The following is a 24718-nucleotide window of genomic DNA, read 5'->3' as shown; positions in this document are numbered from 1 at the left end:
TTCTTCCTCTTGCTTTATTGTTTGAAAATTTCCCTCTTAGGCCAGCCACACACTGGATTTGGCATGATGTGACGAAATGCAACACGAGGAACATGATGTGATGTGGCAAGACAAGTCAATTTGCTCGCTAAAATATGATAGCAAGTTTTGTCAATGTACGCAGTAGGACTAGCTCTGCTTTTAGAATTTTGGAAGCAGGTAATGGTGCATTATAAATGTAACAATTTAGAGCAGAATTAATATATCAATGGATATGCATAATTGATGTACCACTTAGTACGTTAATCTATTCCTAGCAAATAATTGGTAAGAAAAATGTTATCAACCATTTAATGTAAGATTGAATGACTACTGGCTTCAAGGTGCTCCTTTTTCCGATCTGTTGTTAGAGGTCTTTTGCTGAATTAAATGGATGCACAGATCTTTGTTGCAAACAGTGTCATGGTGACTAGAGTTAACTGTTTCATCAGCTGTGTGGCCGCCCATAAGGGAAAAAATTACAAGATTGTGTTGTTTTTTATCATCAAAAACCTTCCCTGAGACTTTTTGCGACAAGAATGAGTTGTCGCCTTGAAAGAGCGAGAGAGTTTTAAGTTTGATATTAACTGTGTTATTTGCAAAATACTACTAAAACTTTTAGTTTGGAGCCTGTCCAAAAATATGTATGATTGGAATTTATTGATGCGACAAGAACGTATTGAGAGAGTTGGTAAAGTAAAAAAGTAAAGTCTCTCCTGTGATATATACCATGCCATGAAGGCATGTAGGGGGTGGGGGTTTGCAGGGCCCCACACTTTCTTGATCACGGCTGAAGGTGGGGGTGATGAGATCAGCACCATGCCCCTGGCCACCTTTTCCTCCAGGTACCCATTTTATAAGATGCTGGGTGGCCACCGGAGCTGCTTGAATAGGTGGAAAAAAATCCCGGTTCTCCCCCCACCGGGGATCAAACCTGGGTCTCTCGCATGGTAGTCAGACGTAGCTCTTGAGTTGGTAAAATATTACTATCATTTTAATGTAATTGTTGTTTTCAGCTTCATTGTTAATTACTTTTGATTATAGAATTTGTTTCTTCAAGTCATCAAACGTATCTGTACTAAAGTAAACATTTGTAAAATATACAAAAGTTATTGTGGTCCACTCTCGATGTATGTCTGCATAATCTGCGGGAAAACTATTGTATTTCTATTTTGGGCTTCTACTGATCTAGAAATATTAGAAAAGTCAAGAAAAATTAAGCTAGGAGTGGAAAATGAAGTTTACGGTATTGGAGACCATCATACATTTCAGTTTCCCTCCCATCAAATTTCTCTATTTTGGAATGTGTAGAATAAAAAATGTTCTTTTATTATCTACAGTCACCATGCCAACAATGTTGAATGAACTTGATTTGATTGCCATGCAGAGTTGAAGACATTTATTTATATGCAAGGTGGTATCAAAAAGTTTCGAGACTAGCTCCGTTTACAAGAAAGTTCTTAATTTGTTTACATTTATACACTATCATCTTCGAAATAGTCCCATCGTATAGCAATGCAGTGCTCCCAGCGTTCCTATCACTTTAGGAATGTGTCACGGAAGTCTTCTTTTCGAAGCATGTCGAGCACTTTCTGCAATTCCCGCTGGATCTCTGCAGTGGTATCAAAACGGTGATGCTTCAGCTGGATCTTCATCTTCAGGAAGAGAGCGAAGTCCGCAGTAGACAAATCTGGCAATTAAGGTGGGTGCAGAAGTGATATCATGTTGTTTCTGGTGAGAAACTCGCATGCTAGTAGAGCTCAGTGACAGGATGCATTATTGTCGTGGAGCATCCAGTTTTTCACGTGGCAGAGATCCAGTCACTTTCACCAAATGTCCTCCCTTAGATGCCTTAAAACCTGCCAGTAGAACTCACTATTCATAGTCTGGCCCCTGGAAACGAGTTCTCGTTTCACAATGCCACGAATGTCAAAAAAGACCATGAGCATGCACTTGGTTACTTCTGTCGATCTGTGCCACTCAAAACACCTCGAATGACTGACTGTAGCATCGCCATAAATTTGTCAAATTATGTCGATAATATCTGGCAGTTTTGCTCAGTTTCACCCAGAAGTTCACATTCACTCTTTGTTTTAATGTGCTGTCCATGTTGAAATCTCGGATGAGGGAACGCACATGGTCAGAATAGCACCAGTTGCACAGCTCCCGATGTACACAGGGCAATGTCTCTTGGCACACTTACTTATGAAGGTTGATGCTCCATCTTACTCTGCATGCAGCCTTGTGCTGGCATGTGTTGGTGTGTTACAGAACAAGTCTCAGAATTTTTTGATACCACCTCGTATTAGTATGTTAAATCATTTCAAGCACTGGGAAAAGTGGGAATTTCATTTTGTAAAATGACTGGGAAACCAGATATAACGAGATGAACTCTGAAACCTTCCTTGCAGGAAAAAGAAAAAGGATTTCCTCATAAAGATTCAAAGGTGCCAACCATCATCAATGGAATAGATCCGATGTCTCTGCAAATGTCTGCCAATTGTAATGCTGTTAGGTCTATTATTGACCCCAATAATTTAAGGGATGATAAGAATGACTCTGGAAATAGGGGTAAGTAAGGTTCGTTCTTGTGTTGCTTTATATGTAGCTGCTGCGACATCCACAAGATCTGTATTGTTCCATGTGTGTTCTTGTATGCTTTTGTGACACTAGTGTCTTTCTACAGTCTTTATCAATTTGTTTTAACATACTTTGGTTCTTGTTCAATACTGAACATATTCCATTTTCATACTATATTATTAGTTATTGATAAAGTGTTACCTTGATTTTATGGTTTCCAGGGGATGGTGAAAAATCTTAAAAAGCTAGAAAATGTAAAATCTGGGAGAATTTTATAACAGTTACATTCCTGTATTAGAACTATTAATTCAATGTGCAAGGTGATCTGTTTGAAATATCAGAAAAGTAAACTGTTTTATGCAAAAGGTTAATGTTCATATCTCTGCTCAGTTTGTTGTACTATAAGCAGAAAGGATGTTAGTTTTGAGTGAGTGGAAGTTTGCAGAATTTAGCTTCATGGCGGTGCTATAGGGCAGAAGGTTTAACCTGCACAGTTCGCGACAAACCATAGATTTCCTTCTGCTAGCAGACTTTCCCGTGCACCACGTGAGTGTTTTCAACCATTGGCTTGGAGACAGCACGTGCTTTGTCCTCTGCCTACCAGAGAACGCCGCTTCCTTCGTGTGTCCTTTGGTGCCACGTCAAGTATGTGAATGTTCTGGTGGTGGAGACATCTGTCCTTGCACCCCAAATTACCTCTCGCAGCCCAGCCTGTCCCTAAGTTTGCTCGCTTGTGCAGAAATCAGTGGCAACAATGTCCTGCAGACGACATAGAAGGTTTAGGCGGGAGCCGTGCCAGGTTAAGCCTTTTACACTGTAGTGTGCATCTGCTGCATACCATACAACTAGGGTGGGGTGGATTGATTTAAATAACTTTAAATAAATAATTTATAGAATAATGTACATAAGGATTTTGTAGATATCAAAATCACTTTTGGTGAACGAGTACATTAATCTCGTAATCACTTAATGGTGTTTATTAGGCTCTAAGAAAGGAAACAAAATATATTTACTGATGGGGTGAAGCTCATATCAAAGGAACTGTAATATGAAAACTGTAAACACAAAGGAACTGTAATATGTAAACTAAACACACTTATATTTATCTTGATTTAAAATTGAATCATTTTTACAGGCAAGCAAACATTTTGTGTAGAAAATTATACAAAATACTAATCATGTTAAACTGTAAACAGTGTCATTACCATTAAACTGAAATTTTGCAATACATACAATTTTAAGCATGTTTTTTTTTTTTAATGAATAAACAAATCCAATTTAAATAAAAAAAAATTATCAAAATTGTTTCCCTCCCATCAGATTTCTGTATTTTGGAATGTGTAGAATAAAAAATGTTCTTTTATTATCTACAGTCACCATGCCAAGAATGTGGAATGAACTTGATTTGATTGCCATGCAGAGTGGAAGACATTTATTTATATGCGGTCACAACTAAAGTCTGTAAACCTCCACTAACTCAAAACTTACATCCTTTCTGTTTATATTACAACAAACTGCTCAGAGATACGTTCATTAACCTCTTGTACATAACAGTTGACATTTCTGACATCTCCAAATGTACCACCCTGTATAATGTGGAAAATTTCAAGTAAGGGAATCTAAAAATTGGGGTTACATTCTATTATTAATTATATATACATGTGTGAAATAATGTGCATTGTTTTTTTTTCCTAAATATGCAGAAGTAAATCTTCTGATGACTATTCCAAAATCAGTCTCAGATTGGTGGTTGAAATAAATCAAGTCTAGAGATAAAATTATTCACGCATACAAAACTTACATACATAATTCATCACGTTGATCTGTAGTTCACATTTAAATTCACTGCCACAGATTGCTATGGGCAATACACCATCATTATGGCAACATATTTGTTACAAATCAGTCTGAGGGTGATTTTGAAGTAACTCTCATCAGGTGGTTGTACTGTTTTTTGTATTCTGTGAGAGTGGCGGAATACATACCTAGGTAGAATGTAGAATTATTTCCCCTGGATTTGCAAAAAGATGTTGATACTGGAATCTAAGCAAATACAGGCCAAATGGTCCAGCACTAGTTGCTTCACCATTTCCAAAAAAAAAATTAATTCTTTTGGTGTAACCACCATGCAAGGTAGTTAAAAATGCATTTTTTTTATTTGACTGCTTTAAAAATGGCAGATTTTTTTTTTTTTTTTTTTTTTTTTGGCCTGAAGCCGACAGTTGCGTTAAATTTTATTACTCGGCTAAGAAGAGATGAAAGAAGAAAAGTATTGGTTTCAGGACATTTCAAGTTACATTTTATGTCATGAACCTTCTCTAATGAAACTGGAATTTAGGGCCAAGACTAATTCGCTCTTGAACAAAAATCAAAGTTTATTTTTTTATTTATTTCTTTAGCAGGGAAGGAATTGTAATATCAGAGCTATGTTATTTTTTGGAGGAAAGAAATTTGGTCAAAATAGGTAAATTTACAGTTACATTAAATGTGTTTTCAAATGTTGATTAACTTACTAACAATTGATTGATTGAATATAAACATTGATTGAGAAGTTTTCTGCAGTCAATTTGTTGAAAATGTCTGTTACTATTGTCACCCAAACTGTTTGTCAGCAGCTGATGTTTTGAAGGAGCTTCTTGGGCCTACTGAGTGACAGAACAACACACAAGCATCCTTGTTTTCTAAACTGACGTCCTCTATTTCTGTGATTCACCACCATCGTAGGGGCTAGAAATAGCTAACCAATTCATTTCTCTCGAGCATTTTTTGGCAAATATGGTGTGTTTTCTTAAACCATGAATCCAACCAAGATAAAGCTACACATTTTGAAATTTGACCTTAAAACATTTAATTTATTAATTAATACAAGATTGAAGCTGAAATATACAATCTTGTTAATAAGATGATCTTCACAAGAACATCTGGTCATATTATCATCATCACCCTTTTGTGTCCCTGGAATTCTCTGGCAATTATCAAATCTTTCTTTGAAACTTTGCATCTTGACATATATCATCTTTTGACAAGAATGTAAGCATTTTCTATCTTTTCACTACATATCTTCAATATTTTTTGGCACCTTTATGTTGTGCTCATCAAAAATGTTATATTGGAAATCACTGTAAATGAAACCATTCAAATCAAACAAGGAGACTATATAATGAATATAATAATTTATATGATGGCTAGAGGCATGCATATTTCGATTTTGACTGAAACACTAAACTTTGTGAACACTTGAATGTTCATTTTTCATGTTTTTGAAATGTGTGAGGTATATTTTCATACCGTGTTTTGTCATGAAATGATGCGAAATGAACTGCAGAATGCGAAATATATGCACTCTTAAATACGAAATTTAGAGTTTATTTATCAACACTTTCTGAAGTCTGAATTATCCCGTGAGTTATACAAATCATGGCAAATTGATTAATTCTACTATTTGATGGAAGCAGAAAGTGGATTTCTTTCCACAAGATACCTAATACTCGGATAATTACGTAAATGTAGTATCAGTAGGAAAGTTTTTTTTTGTGCAGTAAGTGTAGGTTTTAAAATCAAATTCATTGTTATATTATAACACCAAAATGCCATTTTACATATTGCTTTTGATTCTGAAATGTGCCCAGTTTCTGCATCGAAATATTGAAGTTTTATTTACCATAAATATGTGGCTCTAATGATGGTTTATTAAGTAATAAATATTTACTTTAACTTATAACATGAATTTACCTAGTCTTAATTCACCCCCCCCCCCCTCTCCTGTTTTAACCTTGTTATCTATTCATGGGATATCAAAGCTCAAATTTTTACAGGACCTCCACCAGAGATATTGGAGATTAAGTTTTTGAAAAATATGAAAACAAAGTGTTTTCTAATAGCTATGAAATAAGAGAGAACCTATGAGTTCAGACGTTTTCTGGTAAAACTATGGATGTATATCTTTTCTTTAAAAAAGAAATACAGCTCTGATATCACATTCCTTCCATGCTAAAGAAAAGCTAATTTTTTTTATTTGTTATTTGTTCAAAAGCAAATATTCAGTCATTTACATTAGGGATGATAAAAGAAAAAAAAAGGTACTGGAAATAGTGTTGCTTTGAAATTTTCACCTATCTTTTTCGTAGCTGCATTATAGAATTTACCATTTCTGCTGATTTCAAATCTGTTTTATGAAGAACCCGATACTTTCCACTAATTATCCTTAATTTATGTAGAAAGTGACTAGAATGGGTCAAATTTATAAACTTACTTCAGTTAGGGTGAACTATTGTTGGTCTTAATTTTTTCTTGTTGTATAATGAAAGAACTTTCCTTGTTGTTAGCATGATTATTGTTTGATTTATTGCCCAATTCTGTGTACCAATTCATTCCTAATGTTCTCACCATAACAGCTGATTGAATATTATTTTACCCATTGAATTGTGAGTTACTAATTTAAGGCATGTTGTATGTGTTGGCATACATTGATTATTGTGTGATTACTTTTTCCTGTGCAACCAACAAATGTGGTATTTCCCATCCAGCAGATAGTGTTGCAAAGAAGTATCATAATCAGGAAGTACACACTAAACCAAACCTTCACCAGGCAGTGTATCAGTTACAAATGCCAACAATGCAGCACCTGAGTGTATTGTCAATTCCACCAGCTGAATGGATACCACCCCCAGGTATTTTTATTTATTCTTGGTTTCCTGTTTCCTCAGAATAAGTTTTCCATGCATGTGTCTCAGTGTTGGTACTCCTGTTTTTTTTCCTAATGCATGATGGACTTGTAATATATAAGGGCTAGTCAAATGAAAATCTGCCAGTTTTCCCCTAGGTCAAGTGGTTCTGTCCAGTGATGGTGGCAATCGGTGGAATTAATGCACTAACCCATAAGGTTTCATTCTGCACATGGCTGTGCCGCTATGTACTGCAGATCCTGTGTTGCTACATGTTAAGCAGAGATCTGCATTGGTATGGAAACTCCTGTAGAACAGCAGCGTAGTGTGGGTGGTTTCTTGAATGCTGATGGTGCTTCACAACACGGAATGTACAGCGGCATTTCTACAGTGCATGGAAAGCATTGCATTTCCTTGGCCAGCGTGAAACAATGGTGCACGCATTACAAGGAAAGATGTGTCAGCTTGTCATTCCATAACACCGCATACATGATTATTCACCGATGTTGGATTTCCAAGGTTCTTAGTGAGGATAACAAGCACTAGAGATTAGATGCTGTATTATTTCATCTGTTATTGTCATGAGGAAGGGAAAGTGTTTTTTGCAACAAGCCGCAGACGAAACCTTCTGTTACTCTAGTGAAGGAGAGACGTCATTAAAGCCTGCAATGGAAGCATCTGGGGTTGCCACTCCCCAAAGGACAAGTCTGCCATCCACATTGGAAAGCCGACCTTCATGACAGAGTGATTAGCACAGCATGCGTCGATTCCAGGTGTCCCAGGTTTGAATCCCAGCCTGGGCATGGGTGTTCTTTGTGAGTGTCCTTTCATCATGTCAACACACATCCTAATCTTCGTGATTAGCCAGAAGTGGCAGAAAAACGAAGTAAAATGAACAAATAAATCTATACGAGAAAGATTTTTCTGTCTTTTGTTTCAATGTAAAGTTTGGCTCACCTGAACTTGAAATACACAAGTATGTTTCTGACAAATTTGTTTTCCATCTAAACATAGTCTTGGTTCACTTTCATTTGACTTACCCTTATATTTTATTTAGCACTTACACTTTAAATACGTAGTTGCTTCCTGCCATTAATATACGTTACACATTTTGTATCATTATTTTTTATACTTATTACATTTTGTAATTAGATCCTTGTAACAATGTAATGTTCACTAGAGTTTAAGATATTCGTAGCGTGCTTCTTACTTGTAACATAATCTGAATATTAAGATAGTTCTCATTTAAACATGAGGTGCAGAAAACATGGAAATGATGTGTTATGCAGTTGGAATAATTGCCAGGACAATGCAACCTGACAAAGGTGTTGAGCAGCATTTCGCAAACCCAATGAGTTTTTTTGTAACTCCTATATCCAGTATCGTTGATTAAATTTGAAGTGATACTTTCAGATTATGATACATCAGTGTCTTAGCCATAAGTACATTGTAACTGTCATGTCAATCACTCACAATGTTGATGGTCCCAACATAATGAAATGTTATAAGATATCTTTTATATTTTAAAATGTTCTCACATTTTGAGTTTTTTCAGCTTGGTCCCCTGAAAAACTTAAAATTGAGGTTCCAATGTATGCAATTAACAATAAGACCGTCACTTAAGAATAAACTTTACCTGTAGATTTTTAACACAGTTGATGAAATTACACTTTACCTGTAGATTTTTAACACAGTTGATGAAATTACACAACGTTGAACCCCAGCAAAGTCTCGGAGCATCTCGTATTTCATTTGTTGCTGCAATTCTAGGCACTTGTCCAGTGATAGCGGTCATTAAATATTTAGGTGTAATACGAGGGTGAATCATTAAGTATCGCACAACAATATTTTCCCGCAATGTTATTGTGGCTGGGACGTTGAAATTTTACAGACGTGTAGTTTGAAGTTCATGCTAGAGATGTCATTTGTTCGATCATGTATAATTCTTGCAGCAGAAGCGTGAACTACTAGCGAAGATGGCACACATGTTATTGTCGTCAACATGTGGAGAGCAAAGAGCTGTAGTTTTTTTTTTGTGGCGAAAAGACAAAACCCTAGTGAAATTCACAGGAAAATGTTGGGCGTGTATGGGGAAGATTGTTTGGATGGTAGCAACATCTCCAGGTTGTGCACTTTCTTTCAAAGAGGCCATGTGAACCTTGTTGACTCGTCACATTCCGGGCGACCAGTAACAGCTGCAACGGAACGGAATGTTACAGTCATTGAGCAGGCAATTCTTAACAACCGGTGGATCCATCTGAGAACCTTGTCAGAGAGGTTCAACATTTCTTACGGTATGGTATGCGATATCCTGCATGACAAACTAATTTTCGTAGATGGCTATATTCCCAAATGACTGAGTTCTATGAACAGGGTATATTGAAACTAGTGCCATGATTGGAATAATGTGTTGAAAGACTTGCCTCCTATGTCGAAAAGTAGCTAAAAGATCTGGTTTCATTGTGTATAATTTATGTTGTCTTACCTATTAAACTTCTTTTTAAAAAAAATGTTGTACGATACTTAATGATCCACCCTCGTAAATATAAATATGACATTTCAATAGAAACAGGCATTGTTTTAACACAGATCCGCCGCTGTCAACATTTGTTACTACGGGAATATTTCAATTTCTGCAATTTTGTAACGATACAAAGCAATGACACTAATCGGTTGCTTTACGCCATTTGTGTATTCCTACCTCCCCAAAAAAGGCTTTGAAGTTTAGGCCTAGTATCTGCTGGAGGATGGCATGGTTTTTTTTATGATCGTTGAGAGAACCTGTACCTGTCGTACTGAGGTGCTGTGCAATGCCCAACTTTGGTGTTTCCTTCTTGCCATTGTTCAATTGTTGACCTAATCTACCTTGTACTGTAACTGTTGACAGTGTTATTGTACAATATTGTTGTATATTATTATTGTACAACACATTTTTGGGACCGACAACGAACTTAGCCAACACACTGGTACTGGTTTCTTAGATGGGCCACTACGAGGCCTGTCATGTAGAGACCCAGTTTCTTTAAATTTGTTTACCAGCTTGCCAAAAACTGTGTGGTGCAAGTTCGGGTCCCCACCAGCAAAAGAACTTGGATTTGTTCCTGTGTGCCATGCTTTACCTATAACAGAAAATACCTATTGTTACAGACTTATGAGACACCCGGTATATTGGTATGGACCATATTAGTGTGACGTCATGCTTGAAGACTTGAGTCCAAAGAAAAAACAAGTCACAATTCTTAAAGTTACCCCGTGTAATGGAAAATTCAATGGTTTTGAATGGGAGGAAACCACTTTGCCCTTTTGCTTTGACTCAAATTATGCTCTGTCGTCTGCAGTGATGTCACCACAAATATGGTCCATTGTGAGTGTTTCAGTTTTTACTGTTCTGAACTTTTAACAAATGTGGTTTTGAAGGTGTTTTCTTGTAGTAACTTCAAATCTTATAAGTAGTTCCTTTTAATATTGGTTCTGACATGCATCTGTGGGAATATATACCATTTTTTTAAAAAAAAAAAGAAAAAAAAGTGGAAACTAATGTTACATTGTTCATTCTTAAGTTTTCACTATTTTGGCTATATCCAAAATAACTGTATTTCTGTTAAGTCACCATGCATGTGGGAATTTGTAATTATTGGTATCAGAATCTAAATTTCCTGCTTCATTGATGTTACTTTCATGGTACCACTGTTATACTTCGTCATTGTTTTAAGGAACTGTTGCCTTGTTTACACCAGTATGTACCCAGTTCACTTACTTATTGCATGTTATTCATTTTTAGTTTTGTTGTCTGCATTACGGCCGTAATCCATGCTTGGCTAGCTCTTTTCAGTAGATTGTTATTCATAAACCACTTGTTAATATTCGGTTAAATTCCTATTTGTTTATGTGAACATTTTATGTAATTACAATTTACATGTTACAAGGTGTTGCTTACAAGTTTACCTGACTAACTTCTCTCAAATCCCCTTGTGTTTTTCCAACAATAAAATTAATATTGTCCCTTCAAAAAGTTTAACATTGGCAACTGCATTGTTCTGTTACTGCTTTAAAAAAATCCACAAGTGCCAAAAATTTGGACAATTTTGTAACTAAAGCCTGGGCAGTGAAAGAACAAACTTCAAAATTCTATTTTTGTCTTTTCCGTCGAAATGCAGGGATGGTCACGTGAACTGCTGAGCCAGTTGCCATGGTGAGGGGAAATTCTCGGTGTATTCTGTGTTGCCAAATTTTTCATATTGAGTAGTTTTTGAAACTGGTGGCACCTGCCACAAGATCAAGCACAGTGAAGCCTGGCTGTTGCCGCCGCTTATCAAGCGAATGGGTCTCAGATTCCCTGCCTCTCCCTGAAGGGTGCATGTTGGCAGCAAAAGGTGTCATGTACTACTGGCAAAGAGGCAAAAAGTCTGGTTTTCTTGATTGTTCTCTGGCCTGTGGTACTTTAGTTAAACAAATTTCTACCCATTTTATATATTGGCTACCACATATTCTGTCCCCTCCCCCTTTTCTAAGTAAAATAAACTTTAATAATTCAAAATTCTTTCTTTTCAGATTCCATAAACAAGTTCTCCTTTCCAGGAAACAAGGACTACAGCAGCGAGGGAAAGGTGAGGCTAGCGAAAACTCGAAACCATGACTGTAATATTGCTGAGGTAGCATAATGTGTTGGGAGTTTTTAACACTTAAAGGTGTTGGCAGACAGCTTGATTAGTTACTATGAGGAATTAATTTAGATTCACTGGTATCAATAATGAGGAATCCAACTTGCTTAAAAAACAGGTCATTACCAAGTCAATTAATATTAAATATGACTGGAGAACTTTAAATGAAATATGGATTTTTCACAAACTTGTGAACCCTAATTTGATATAACAGAATATTTGTAAGTAAAATAAAATACTATTATTCACTATATCCTGGACATAGGGTTGTGTGATATTTTGATATATCGATTGTAAAGTCTAAATTTTTAAAATATCGATATTTGATATGTCAGTATTGCCATTCTTAATTTTGTCTGTCTGCACATGCATTCAGGTGCACTTGACGATACTTAACAGGAAACAGTAGAACACAAACAGAACAGCACAGGATTTACATTCGCTCCTGCTCTGTTTCGCTATCACCTCACGATTTTAAAGGTCCGAACTTCCCCATTCACATTCACCAGGGAGTAGAAGAACTATTAAAACTATAGTCTTTCCCTTTGTCGACATTTGATAAGAAAATAGAACATTTGAAACATGGCAATGTGGAATTCTCTTCAGAAATCTGAGAAAACCACTTATTGGTGGTGTATCACTGTATTTCAGTTTGAAAGACATTTTATCCTGGTTTCTTGGGATAAGAACTTAACATATTCTTATTGCAATAACAACATCATAAATAATAATATAAAAGTTGAAACTCTCGCCTACATTGTATTGAAATTTACGATTAATGATGGCTCTTTAATGACACCTTGCGGGTTTAGTTTGTAATTTTATTTTGTCAACTAAGATCATGACAGCTGTAGCTGTAGGCTATATGATGGGAAATTATAGGAATTTGTTCATCAAAATATTACCTAACCAACCTTACCCTAACCTAACCTAAATTAATATAACTCCGGATCCCATTGGCTTCCCATTTTGAAATGTTGTACAGTTATTGAGTAAAAGTGTGTGTATGGCATATCATTTTTTGAAAGTAATTAAAAGACCTGTTTTGAGAAACTAGCTACCCAAATTCTGATTAAGCTGCCTTTACAAATCCACCCCAACATAAAAATGCAATATCTCGATGTGGAAGAGTCCTTCAATACCTTTCCAATGCCAGCTGAATCACCTCTATAGGCAGTGCTTGAAAAATCTTCTTCAGAGCTAGGTGCCAACTAATTAATGTATTACAAATTTTGTGCGTGCACGTGCAACTGTGTGAATAAGCAGAATCTGTCTGATCCCACTTTCAAGTGTTAAGTCCCTTGTGGAAAAATTGTGGTCATATTAGACTGGCTACTTACTCGCTGGGAATTATACATGAATTATTGGCTCCGGGAATTCTATTTCCATAGACGTGAAAAACCAACTTTCATTAATCCAAATCCCATTGAATTTGTACATATTTTTAAATGCCCTGATGCAAGTTTTTCACAGTTCAGCTTTTTTTTTTTTTTTTTTGTATTGAGGAAGGAAAAGAAAGCTGTATGGATATTAAAACAGAATTCAGTTTGTATACTTTGTTAGTGTCCTTTGCAAAACAATCTATTAGATGCAAAATTATTGAAAGATATGATATCTTTAAGTTGATTAGGTAAATTTGAGTTTGAAATCCTTATAGAATTAACAATTTTTCATTGATTAGTATATCCTGTAACATTTGTGACTTGTGTTTGTAGATGTATTTCGAGTCTGAATATGTGAAATGGCAAATGTAAACTCCTCAACTGATATTAAATATTTTAAATATGTATAATGTTTAAATGAATTAGAGTTTTGGATAGGATTGGAATCGCACAGATTCTTCATATTGTTAATATATTTGTGGGGGTGTGGTAGAGGGTGGGATTGAGAGAGGTGGTAATAGATAAGGTTGAAATAGTTAAAACGTAACGTTTATACCCTTGAATCTTTGGGAAGTTCGCCTTGAAAACTGAATACTTGAATTTTATCATGGTCCTTGAGTGACCACATTGTGTAAGCATGTTTTCTCTCATATATTCAGGCAATTCTTCGTATTTGGCCTTTTTTCTTGCTTTTTCTTTTGTTTGTACATTTTTTTGTGAAAAACTAAAAACTACCATTGTACCAACATTTTCGTATATTGATGTTTCAGGGAGGTGGGAGAATAGATGAAAATGGGAACTCTGTCAGTCATAGCCAATCGGTGGCAGGTCTGTTTGGAACCCACAATAAAGTTGATGGCTTGAACAACAATGAAAGGAAGAATAAACCTAGGAAAAACAAAGTAAGTATTTAGACACATGTAGAGTTAATTTAGCAGGCATGAAAAATGTACAGAATAAAGGATGAAAGTGTTAATTCTTATGACGTGATGCAAAGACAAATGGTAATTTTTAAAATGTACCATTCTTCCATATTGTTATTTCACTTCATGTACATGCATGAAAGCAAAATTCATACACACTGTTATTATTCAAATTAGAAATTGCCAAAATATGCAGAATGAAAATCTTGAGGCCATGGGGCTGCAGTTTCATATAAGGTGCACGTTCATTATTTCTTCCTATTATTAAGCCATAAAATCAACAAACGTGTTAACACTTCATGTGTTTTATTATAAAGAATAAAATGTGCTACCTCTTTAACTAATTGTTTTCACTCTTGAGAGCAACATTTTGACTGGTTTGATTTGTTTTTCTATTTCTATTCTTTCTGTTCATACTCTTTGAGCAATTATGGTACAGGGTGTTCCTTTCAAACCTCCCACATTTTAATTCATCATTGCTAACGAAAGAGAAACTCAAATATTTTTTTTCCATGACCTCGAAGTTCAGTTCTCTCACTAGGCAGCGCCACAATGGCATAAAGCACAATGGTGTGACTGCAGCAGTACGCACAATCTGTATTCTGGTATGCAGAGACCAAATCAATCATTACAGTGCAAAGAAATAACCGGAGAGAATATGGAGGTGAAGCACCTGATGTGGAAACCATTAAGGCATGGTGTGCGGATTTTTTGGCCACTGGAAGTGTTATATACAATCGAAAGGTTTTCAGATTGGATATTATTATTCGTGCTTCAAACTGTGCACACATAGAGGTGTATTCGTGTTTAGTACTTCATGCAATAAAATTATTCGAGTTTATTTTTGTCTAGTACCACTTGCATTCCATTATGTTTCATAACCTTTTAGAAATGTTGAATTGAAATGTGGGAGGTTTCAACAGAACACCCTGTATATAACATGCTCCTAGAATAAATAAAAATGTAATGCTTCCATAAGCACCCATGTAAAAATTCTAGCTTTTGTCCAATACTAGGCCACATAGATCTCCCTCTTGTTTTTGAAATTGTTAATTATGTTGTACTCAGTTAAAGCAGAAGGATATCCAAATTAATTATCTGATATGTGAATTTCACAAACCAATTCAAATGCCATGTTTTTAATTTTCAACTGCTTCGAGAGATTCAATGTTGATCAACTTCCTTTTTACATGAAGTTAATTCGCCAAGTTTCACCCAGCTCAATAAAAAAAAATCACCCTAATAGAGTGGTGCCCAAAGTGTGTGCCATGGTGCCATGATTGGCTTACAGGGGTGTCACGAAATGTTCCAATGTTTGCCGGTTGCTGTGATAAAGAGCAAGTATCATACAAAAATCAATTTGGAAGAGGAAATGAGGGTGGCTGTGCCCTCTTTGATACCACGATTTGAGAAGATATTCAGTGAACATCGGCTCACCTGTCCCATCAATTACAGGAGTAAATTCATTCAATGATAGGATTGTTCCAAATATTTACTTATTTATTACTTTTAAAATGTTTCTGAATTTTAAATGTGTGTGTATTTTTTAACTTAAGACAACCAACCTAATCACACTAACTGAGCGTTGCAAGTGTTAGATAGGCCTACATTCTGTCTTGAGCATCACGGAAAAATCTTGAAACACTAAGGGTGCTGTGAAACGAAAAAGTTTAGAACCCCCTACCCTAATAACAATTGTAATTGCAAAGAGACTGTGGCAATGGTATAGTGGTAGTGCCTTCACCATGCATTCTAAGGGTCCCTGTTAGCCTATCTTTGCATAAAGTGGACTTAAACAAATTTTTACTGAATTATTTTCCTGTAGTTTACGGTTATTACAAGCATAAGAAAACAGTTTTTCTTTGTGACATTTCAGGAGAACACACGTACAAGCAATGTGTATATACAAGAAAAACTAAAATTTTTACTGGCAAGGACTCACCTTCTCTTCCCCACTTTTTGATTTGCTGTCTCAAGGACAGGTATCCCTGCCCCACAAGGGACCATGGTACAGTCACTGACACTGCCGGCTTGTAATGAATACATAGACTTTCAATGGAATTGTTACAAGATAGACTTTCAATGGAATCGTTACAAGCCGGCAGTGTCCGTGACTGTACAATAATAGGCATCAGATAGATGCATGCATGTATATGTATTAAGTGAGCAGGAAATAGAAAACACTTGACAAAAAAATCACCTGAACCCATTCCACTAATCAAATCACCATCCTAGATGTGGGTGTTCACATTTGGAAAGGTCATTTGAAGGCATCCATCCACATACCACCAGCACCACATGCAACGTAAACCTCCAGTTCTCACCCTCTCCACATGAAGAAAGCAATCCCATTCTCAGTGGTCCTCAAAGGACAATACCTCCAACATCACCCACCTCCAAACAGAACTGCAGCCTACACCAAACTTTGGTCAGCGATGGTTATCCTTTGACCCAGGTCGCAGAACAAATATCCTGAGTTCCCTCATGCTCTTCCACCAAAAACTGCCCAAGGTGCCAGACCTACCCCTTACCCCACAGGAACCTCTCAGCCTCTGGATCAACAACCACCACCCCTTCACCCTAAACCTGCGCTTCACTGTTGATGTCTATGCATCAATCACAATATCTCTTTCGACTGCTTACTGGTAACAATCATCCACCCCTTACCCCAGTATGCCAACACTTCAGTACCAAAAAGATAGGGAGAGGAGCTACATATCAGTCATGAGTGAACTACACCAGTGGGTTAGAGTAAGCATGAATGAACCTCATCTCCACCAACTCTACCTTTTCTCACATTGTCCCCACGTACCACACCTTACAACTCAGTTTTCAACAAGCCTGGTGAGAGAACAACATTTTTCCATACTGAGTATATAACAACTGTAGATGTTAAAAACAAATAAACATCTTTAGTAACCACATCCATAACCTTCAATTTTTATATGTGTAGACCCTTGGATTTTTAGGTTCCCAAAATATGCTTTAAAAATTCTAAAATAAAAGTAAAAGTAAAGTTCTCCCCTGTGCTTTCCACCATCCCATGAAGGCGTATAGGGGGCTTGAAGTTAGGCCCCCACACTTTCTTGATCATGGCCAAAGGTGGGGTTAATGTGATCAGCACCACAACCCTCGCTGCCTTCCCCCCCCCCAAGAGTGTGTCCTTCAGGTATCCACTTTATAGGATGCTGCGTGGGTGCCGGAGCCACTTGAACAGGTGGAAAAAATCCTGGTTCTCCGCAGCGGGGGATCGAACCCGGGTGTCTCATATGGTAAGATGCCCTAATGACTGAGCTACTGCAGCTCTTAAATTCTAAAATAGGTTATAAAATAGACTGAAAAATTCTTGAAGTAGGTTCCAAAATGCTTAGTGATTAAAAATTCCTGAAGATTACCGATTAGGTACAAGTGTTAAAAACAAAATTTCAAAGGAACCGTAAGAAATTTTAATAGGAATAAACACCAAATATTAATTTTCTAACTACATTTTCATTTGTATGCATCATTTTCAAAATAACCCACAAATTATTGTAATACTAATACTTGTGCTGTTAGCAAAAGATACTTGTTATGCAAGATGGTAAAAGGTAGAGTACATAAAGCATCGTGCCATGAAGACACATTTAGGGAATGTGGGGGAAGGGCCCCACACGTTCTCGATCTCGGCCATTTTGGAGATGTCATTAGCACCATGCTCCAGCTGCCTGGCAGTTCCTTAGTCATTGATTTTTTTTTGTCACCAATTAGAACCTCTTGTGTGATATTATAAATATCCTGTAAAACATTAAAAAATATATATTTATAAAGACATAACAAAAAGGTTTGATTCAGGTGCGAAAAACCTACAGTAGGTATAACAAGTAAAATAGGTTATTTGAGGCACTATACAACCATCAATTTTTGCATTTTTTAATGAAATGCTGACGTAACTTTTTTTTTCATATTTACCTGCAAAGGGAAAAATAGCTTAAAAACCTAAAATCCGAGTGTGTGAAATTTGTGTAGGTGTGTGAGAAAATGAAAATGTGGCCAAAAAATTACAAGTGCTGAGTCAGAAAAAAACTGCTTCTTAGAATGGGGAAAATAAATTAAAGTACTGTATTTTTTAAGCCTAACTGATAAGAATGTACAGTATTATTATTTTTACTGTTTTCAAGCAGTGCCATATGCAAATATTTTCCAGCAGAAGGTTTGAAAATTGCAATTACAAAGCATATCCCATATTTTGCCACAAAATTGATCAAATGTTTTCAGCATTTTTCATAACTCTTGACAATAATGTCAGAATAGCCTGTGGTTCAAGTAATGCAGAGAACTGTAAATGGCCCCTCACTGAAATTCGTCCATACTTGCATGTTAATGATTCATTTATAAGTATAGCTGTGATAAAGATGAACACACAAAATGCAACATTAACTTAAAAAAGAGAACTGAATCAGAGACACAACATATTGATATGAACTCAGTCTCATCTTTGCACTTTCTTGCAACACTCAAATACTCTCAATTTTGAGATTACACTAAGTGAGAAAAATGCAAACTACCGTGGAAGTTATTTCCAATGCAGTTTCACTTTTTTGGTGAAAACTCTGCCACTTAAAAGTACACTCCCCCCTCTCTTATTTGTTGAAGCTAACACCAGCTCATGTAAAATGATGTTGCTAGTATTTTGCAGATGTGCAATTATGTTAAAAGTGACGTGGTAGCTCAGTCGTTAATGCATCAGATTACCATGTGAGAGACCCTGGTTTGATCCCCAGCAGGGGGAACCGGGATTTTTTTCACATGTTCAAGCTGCTCTGGTGCCCACCCAGCATTGTACAAAGTGGGTACCTGGAGGAAACTGGGGGGCAAAGGCAGCCAGGTTTGTGGTGCTGATCACATCACCCTCACCTTTGGCTGTGATCAAGAAAGTGTAGGGCCGTAACTCCACACCCCCTATATGCCTTCATGGCATGGTGCAAAGCACAAGGGAGCAATTTACTTTTTTACTTTCGCAATTATGTTAAACATTTGATGTACTCAACGTACATCAACACTACTTTTACAAAATTGTATTTATATACTGGAAAAATTTGTAATTTGTTTCATTTATCCTTTCATTTTTTATTGTATTGGCAGACCTGTGACACTAGACATGTAGCCTGCAGGGCTGCTAGATATGCCACAGACCACCAAGTATCTATGAATTTAATGTCTTTGAGGCTATTCCACATTTAAAGTATGACAGAAAAGTACACACAGCTGTTTGAAAACTACAAAATGTGAATATTTTGTGCTACAGTCAAAAATGAAATGTCCCGAGTCTCCTCATAATTTTATGAACTTAATATGTTTTAGGGAAAAGTGATAAAAAAATGTTGCATTTAACCTACCAGTAAGCATGAACTAAAATTATTTTGAGATCAAATTTATTTTCTCGTATTGTTGATGAATTTTGATATATTTTTTTTTTTTCAGGCCAACAATGATAAGAACGTGATAATGTCTGAAAATATTGTGGGACACAGAGGCAACAATGATATAGAAGATTTACTCAAGTATATTGAATCAGATAAGAAGAAAGAGAAGCAGAAAACTCCCAATGGTGCAACTGACAAAAATGGAAAGAAAAATACTCTCAAAAGAGATGAGAAGGAAACTGGAAGACCGAAATCAAAAGATAAATATAATGAAGATAGGTATGAAAGTAATAGCGAGAAAGGAGGTTCTAGAAGTAAGTCCAGCAGGCATTCTCACAGTACAGTTAGATACAAGGAGCGGGGAAAGTCAAACAGCATGGAGGAACTTTCCAAGACGACAATTGAGGACTTGACATCCAACACGTCTGCTGGGCAAATCGGCCACAATCTTAACCTTAGCCCTGCCAGCAGTGATAACCAGGATAAAGAAAGTTCATCTTTCGAAGGGTGCTTTAGTGATGACTACAAAAATGAGAATTTCATGAGGAAAGACGAATTTGACTCTGTTCTCCAGCCTCATTATAGGGATGACTATTTTGAAGAAGTTGACCCGGTACCTCAAACCGAGGAATTCCATGTCGTAACTAAAAAGCAGAGGAAGAAGAAGAAGAGAGGTTCAGCATTCATGGACGAAAATAGAGGAAGGAGCAGACATGAAGGATACCACGGTGCCTTCAAAAAGAACTTTGAGTTTTCAGAGAGGGAAGAAACGGACGGCGAAAGCACGGTGATGCTACTGCAGGGCTTACCAGTGCGTAAACGCCAACAGCGTTCTGCAGACCGGCGCAAGTCGACATCCAGCATGCCACCATCAGATCACTCCGAGAGCAGTGATTTGGACAGCGTGCATTCACTCCCTGTGTCGTCGACAACACCGAAACTCACAGTAAACAAGATATCGACATCGAGTGGTTCCACTCCGCAGGCATCGTATGCAGACATTGCTCGCATGGCGTCCACTGTTGGTCAAAAGTGGAAGAGTCCCGTTCTCAGCAGGAACGGATCCACCCAGACTAACCCCGATAGTGGTTCATCATCAGCGTGCAGTTACAATAGTTGCTCGAAGGTCGCGATGGTTGTTTCTTCAATGAGTGCAAACATTCCGCCAAGTGACAGTGAATGTGAAGCTGCGAGTCCTCATGATCTCTCCAGTTGCAGGACTGTTAGTGTTTCTTCGCAAACCAATGACGTGCATGCTTCCCAGTTGCGAGACTCTTGTAGAAGGGATGCCATGACGTCCACTACGTTAGACATCAAACTGGTTCCCTCGGCATGCGACGAGCAAAGCCTTCCTGGCAAAGGCAAAAGCAAGGAACTTAATATATTAGAGGACAATTACCCTTCCCTGGAAGAAAGTCTCAGGAAGAAGGTTGTGAAACTGAATTCTTCGCTCGAGGCAACTGCAACCAACCCAAATGAAGAGTCGAAGGCCAAAGATATTGACGGAACAGACAAAAATGTAGGTAATACCGATACCCCAAGTAACTCATGTGATATTATTGAAAGTGAAAAATCTATGCCAACCGAAGTTCTCTCGGAGCCGGATACTTGTGCCTCCAATGTAAATTATTGTAGTTCGGAAACCAGTAGTGACTCCATGGCATCAGCCAAATGCGAAAAATCAAAAGAGTTGCTGTTGCCAAAAGTGAAAGACTCCTCTAAATTAAGGATTGGGAAGAAACCAGGTGTCAGGCTGTTGCCTCCAGTCATAATCCTAGATCCACAGGGTAGTTGTAATAGTGGTGATTTGAGTGACTTCACATTTGGATTTGAAATTAATGAGCAATTGTTGGCCTCGGGTGAATATAGTGATTGCAGTGTAGAAAATACGAAAACTTCTAATAATGTGAGTCAAGATAGTGCATCTTCAAAGAGCGTTAATCCAGCAAAGAGTGATAGTGTAGGTGCAGTGTGCAAAACTGCAGGTGAACTTCTTAATCCACGTTCAGGAGCCAGCGAAGAGACCCCCTGCAAGGACTTTACTGCAATGTTCAAGTCTCCTACCATGCCAGATACCAAGACGTTTAACTACGATAAGATAGTTTCCTTCATTGGCTTGGGTGAGTAATGTGCTCATATTTGTTTGTCTTACTGTGTATTTTTCCCAATTCCTAATAGGTACAGACTAGGGATGGCCAAATCTGGATTTTTTACTATCTGGTATCCGGATAGTTAAACCGGAAAATCCAGATTTCTCTGCAATCTGTTTTTACAATTTTTACTAGCCTTGTCACTAGATATGTCAGAGAAGTAAACTCTCGTATTTTTTTTCCCAGAATAATAAACTAAATTAAGTCCCTTGTTGCAACATTTCTTCAGGCCAAATGCCATAAAGCATAATTTACTATTTCAGATTAAGCTTTCTTTTCATCTACGCTTGTTTTTGGCATCCACCAACTTTCCACCTCATACTGTATCAAGAGTTGAGACCACCCCTCCATCATCTGCGTAATCACCAGACAAAGGACAATGTTGTGCGAAACTCTTCAAAATATTGCTCAAAAGCAGAGGAGAGTATTCACAACTATCTAGACTTAAATTGCTCTTAACAAAGTGTTCATATTTACTATGTGCGAATAACTCACAAGATTAACAATATAAATTACAATTTCACTTACGTTTTTGTTCACCCCCCCCCCCCCCCTTCCCCTGAGTATGATAAGTTTTCTTCAATTACGACGTTTTCTCTCTCTGCCTGCTAGAAATGTGTGTTTTATCACATTTCATGGAAACAAGGTGGTGGCATTTACTTAAATTCAGAACTTGTTCCAGACCTTACACAACATGCAGATGCCAAAATAATGAATACAAGAAACCTACACTTCTTTTTTTAGAACATAACAAAAAATGATACTGATAATAAATGTATTTAAAATATTGGGGCATTCCATGTTAAAGTTCCCCTGAATTTCAATTTTTAAAAATTAAATGCAATGCTGTAACTTTATCCTATCTTGAGAGAACAGTCTAAAATTGTCATTGCATAAAAATTCAAGTATTATATATAATTGTTAGATGGTAGAAGTTATTTTACATATTGTTAGTTTATTTCAACTTTTTGATTTACTTTTGTTTTCTATTGTGTCCCATGGTGACAGCAAAAAACAATTAAGTTCTCATTTAACTGTTGCATTTCCCCCTCAACTCCACTAGAATATTCAAAGGCCAATTCCTTCTCTCTCTTTGTATTAAATAACACATGTCAACAAATTTCAACTTTGAAAATTGTACAGAAATGAAACATTGTGATTCTTTATAAATCTGCCATGCTGAATCCATAAAATATGACCAATTTTTCAACAGCGCCCTCAGATTCGCAGTTATTAATATTACTATATATTTACATACAATTCAATACAAATTAAACATTTTCACAAAGTTAATATTTAATGTAAAAAGCTTAAACAACATATTATAATGGCTTTAAATAATACATTTTACTGGAAATTAAGTATTCTTTATATCATATGATTTGAATGGCAACTAACATTTATTTAGTAGAAGCAGTAGAAGACAAGAATCACTTTAAGACACTTTTCTTTTGAGTGCCATCTTCCCCTCTCTTTGAAGGAACCAGCAGTATTCGCTCGGATGGATCCCAGTTCCCTCTATAATGCTGTTCAATCTGCAAAATGTATTGATGAAAGTGTTCTTGTTCATCACTCACTTCACCCAGGTTTTCAGGAAAGAAAAGAAAATGGAAATGCAGGAACCAAATTTTGAGACACATCCTATATCCCAACTTCTTGTAATTTTGAAGAAGGTTACGTACTAGATTGTCCTATTTTCTTCTTTTTTGTTACCAAGAAATCCATTCACATCATCTTTAAATGATTCCTATCCTGCAAGTTTGTTTGAAGTTAATGTTTCTAAAAAACACTGGTTATTTATCACTTTTCTAATCTGAGGTCCAATGAATATTCCTTCTTTTAGTTTAGCATCACTCAAACCAGGGAAAATTGTTCATAGATATATGAAACCATCACCTGATTCGTCCATACCTTCCATAAAGTTTTTTGTAAGTCCCAATTTAATGTGCAAAGGAAAAATAAATAAATTTTGAGTATCAACTAAAGGCTTAAATTTTAAATTATATTGCCCTGGAGTGAATTCTTTTCTTCCCGGTCATTCTGTCATGTTATAGTGTTGTCGAGTATCACGGCTGTCCCATAGGCACAGAAAACAAGGATGTTTAGTGAATCCACTCTGCATACCAAGTAGAAGCCCAATTACTTCAAGGTCTCTGCAAATATGCCAACTACAGTTTTCTTATTGCTACAGAATGTGCTACAGGTATAGAGGGAAATTTATTACCATTATGTACCAAAACAGCCTTTAAACTCATTTCAGAAGCATCAATAAACATGTGATACTCTTCAGTATTGTGTGATACCTAATTTTGACATCAGTCCATTTATATCACTGCATGCACAAACACCAGAATCTGTGACTGAAATATGGCAACAAAACCTTATTTTTATTTCTCTTTCTAAACACTGAAACCTTTGTAGCTTGATTCAACTTCTATTAATAAATAAATTAGATAAGACAAGTGAGGAGGCAGTAGGTATAATGCATGTAAGCCTAAGGAGTGTTGACTGTAGTCAATCTATATGAATAGAGCTATTAATAAAATAGAACATTAAAGTACTCCGAAGCCAGACGTGATGGACAGATTACATATTCGTCATCAGGGTAAAAATCGTGGTAATAATCATCATTCTGTTTGTACAAAAAAACTTTGTTGACATGTGTAATTTATTTTTAATCATTTGACAATTCACAGAAATTAAAATAAATTTCTTTATTAAAGTGTTTTTTGTCTGTTCCACCCATGACACAAAATTGTTCACTTACAGATAATAAGATATAAATAATAATAAATCTGGGAAAGTATTTTAAGGGTAGTTAAGTTTCATATTTCATTGCACAGGAACTGTTAAGAAAAATGTTGCCTAACTATCAGTGGAAGTGTGTTGTCCATGTGTTTGTCCATTCATCAATTACATCTTATCGCCATTCATCCTA

The 24718-nt window shown here is 36.5% G+C and overlaps 1 protein-coding gene across 4 annotated transcripts in view; it reads left to right on the top strand.

Moving 5' to 3' along the window:
- Positions 1-24718, top strand: part of LOC146002531 (uncharacterized) — a 114202-nt gene that overhangs the window by 75519 nt on the left and 13965 nt on the right. For 2 of the 4 annotated variants that reach the window (XM_083140445.1, XM_083140447.1), the window contains exons 4-8: positions 2430-2589; positions 7125-7268; positions 11814-11869; positions 14076-14207; positions 19689-21750. In XM_083140445.1, the coding sequence (XP_082996571.1) occupies positions 2430-2589; positions 7125-7268; positions 11814-11869; positions 14076-14207; positions 19689-21750 (2554 nt within the window). The remainder of the gene's footprint in view (positions 1-2429; positions 2590-7124; positions 7269-11813; positions 11870-14075; positions 14208-19688; positions 21751-24718) is intronic. The other 2 variants (XM_083140446.1, XM_083140448.1) reach the window with 2 other exon arrangements.

This window comes from Lepisma saccharinum, chromosome 18, assembly GCF_977018435.1.
Source record: "Lepisma saccharinum chromosome 18, izLepSacc3.1, whole genome shotgun sequence".
Taxonomy (NCBI): Eukaryota; Metazoa; Arthropoda; class Insecta; order Zygentoma; family Lepismatidae; genus Lepisma; species Lepisma saccharinum.
Note: the sequence above shows the minus strand (reverse complement) of the source record. Positions and strands in the feature narration are given on the sequence as shown.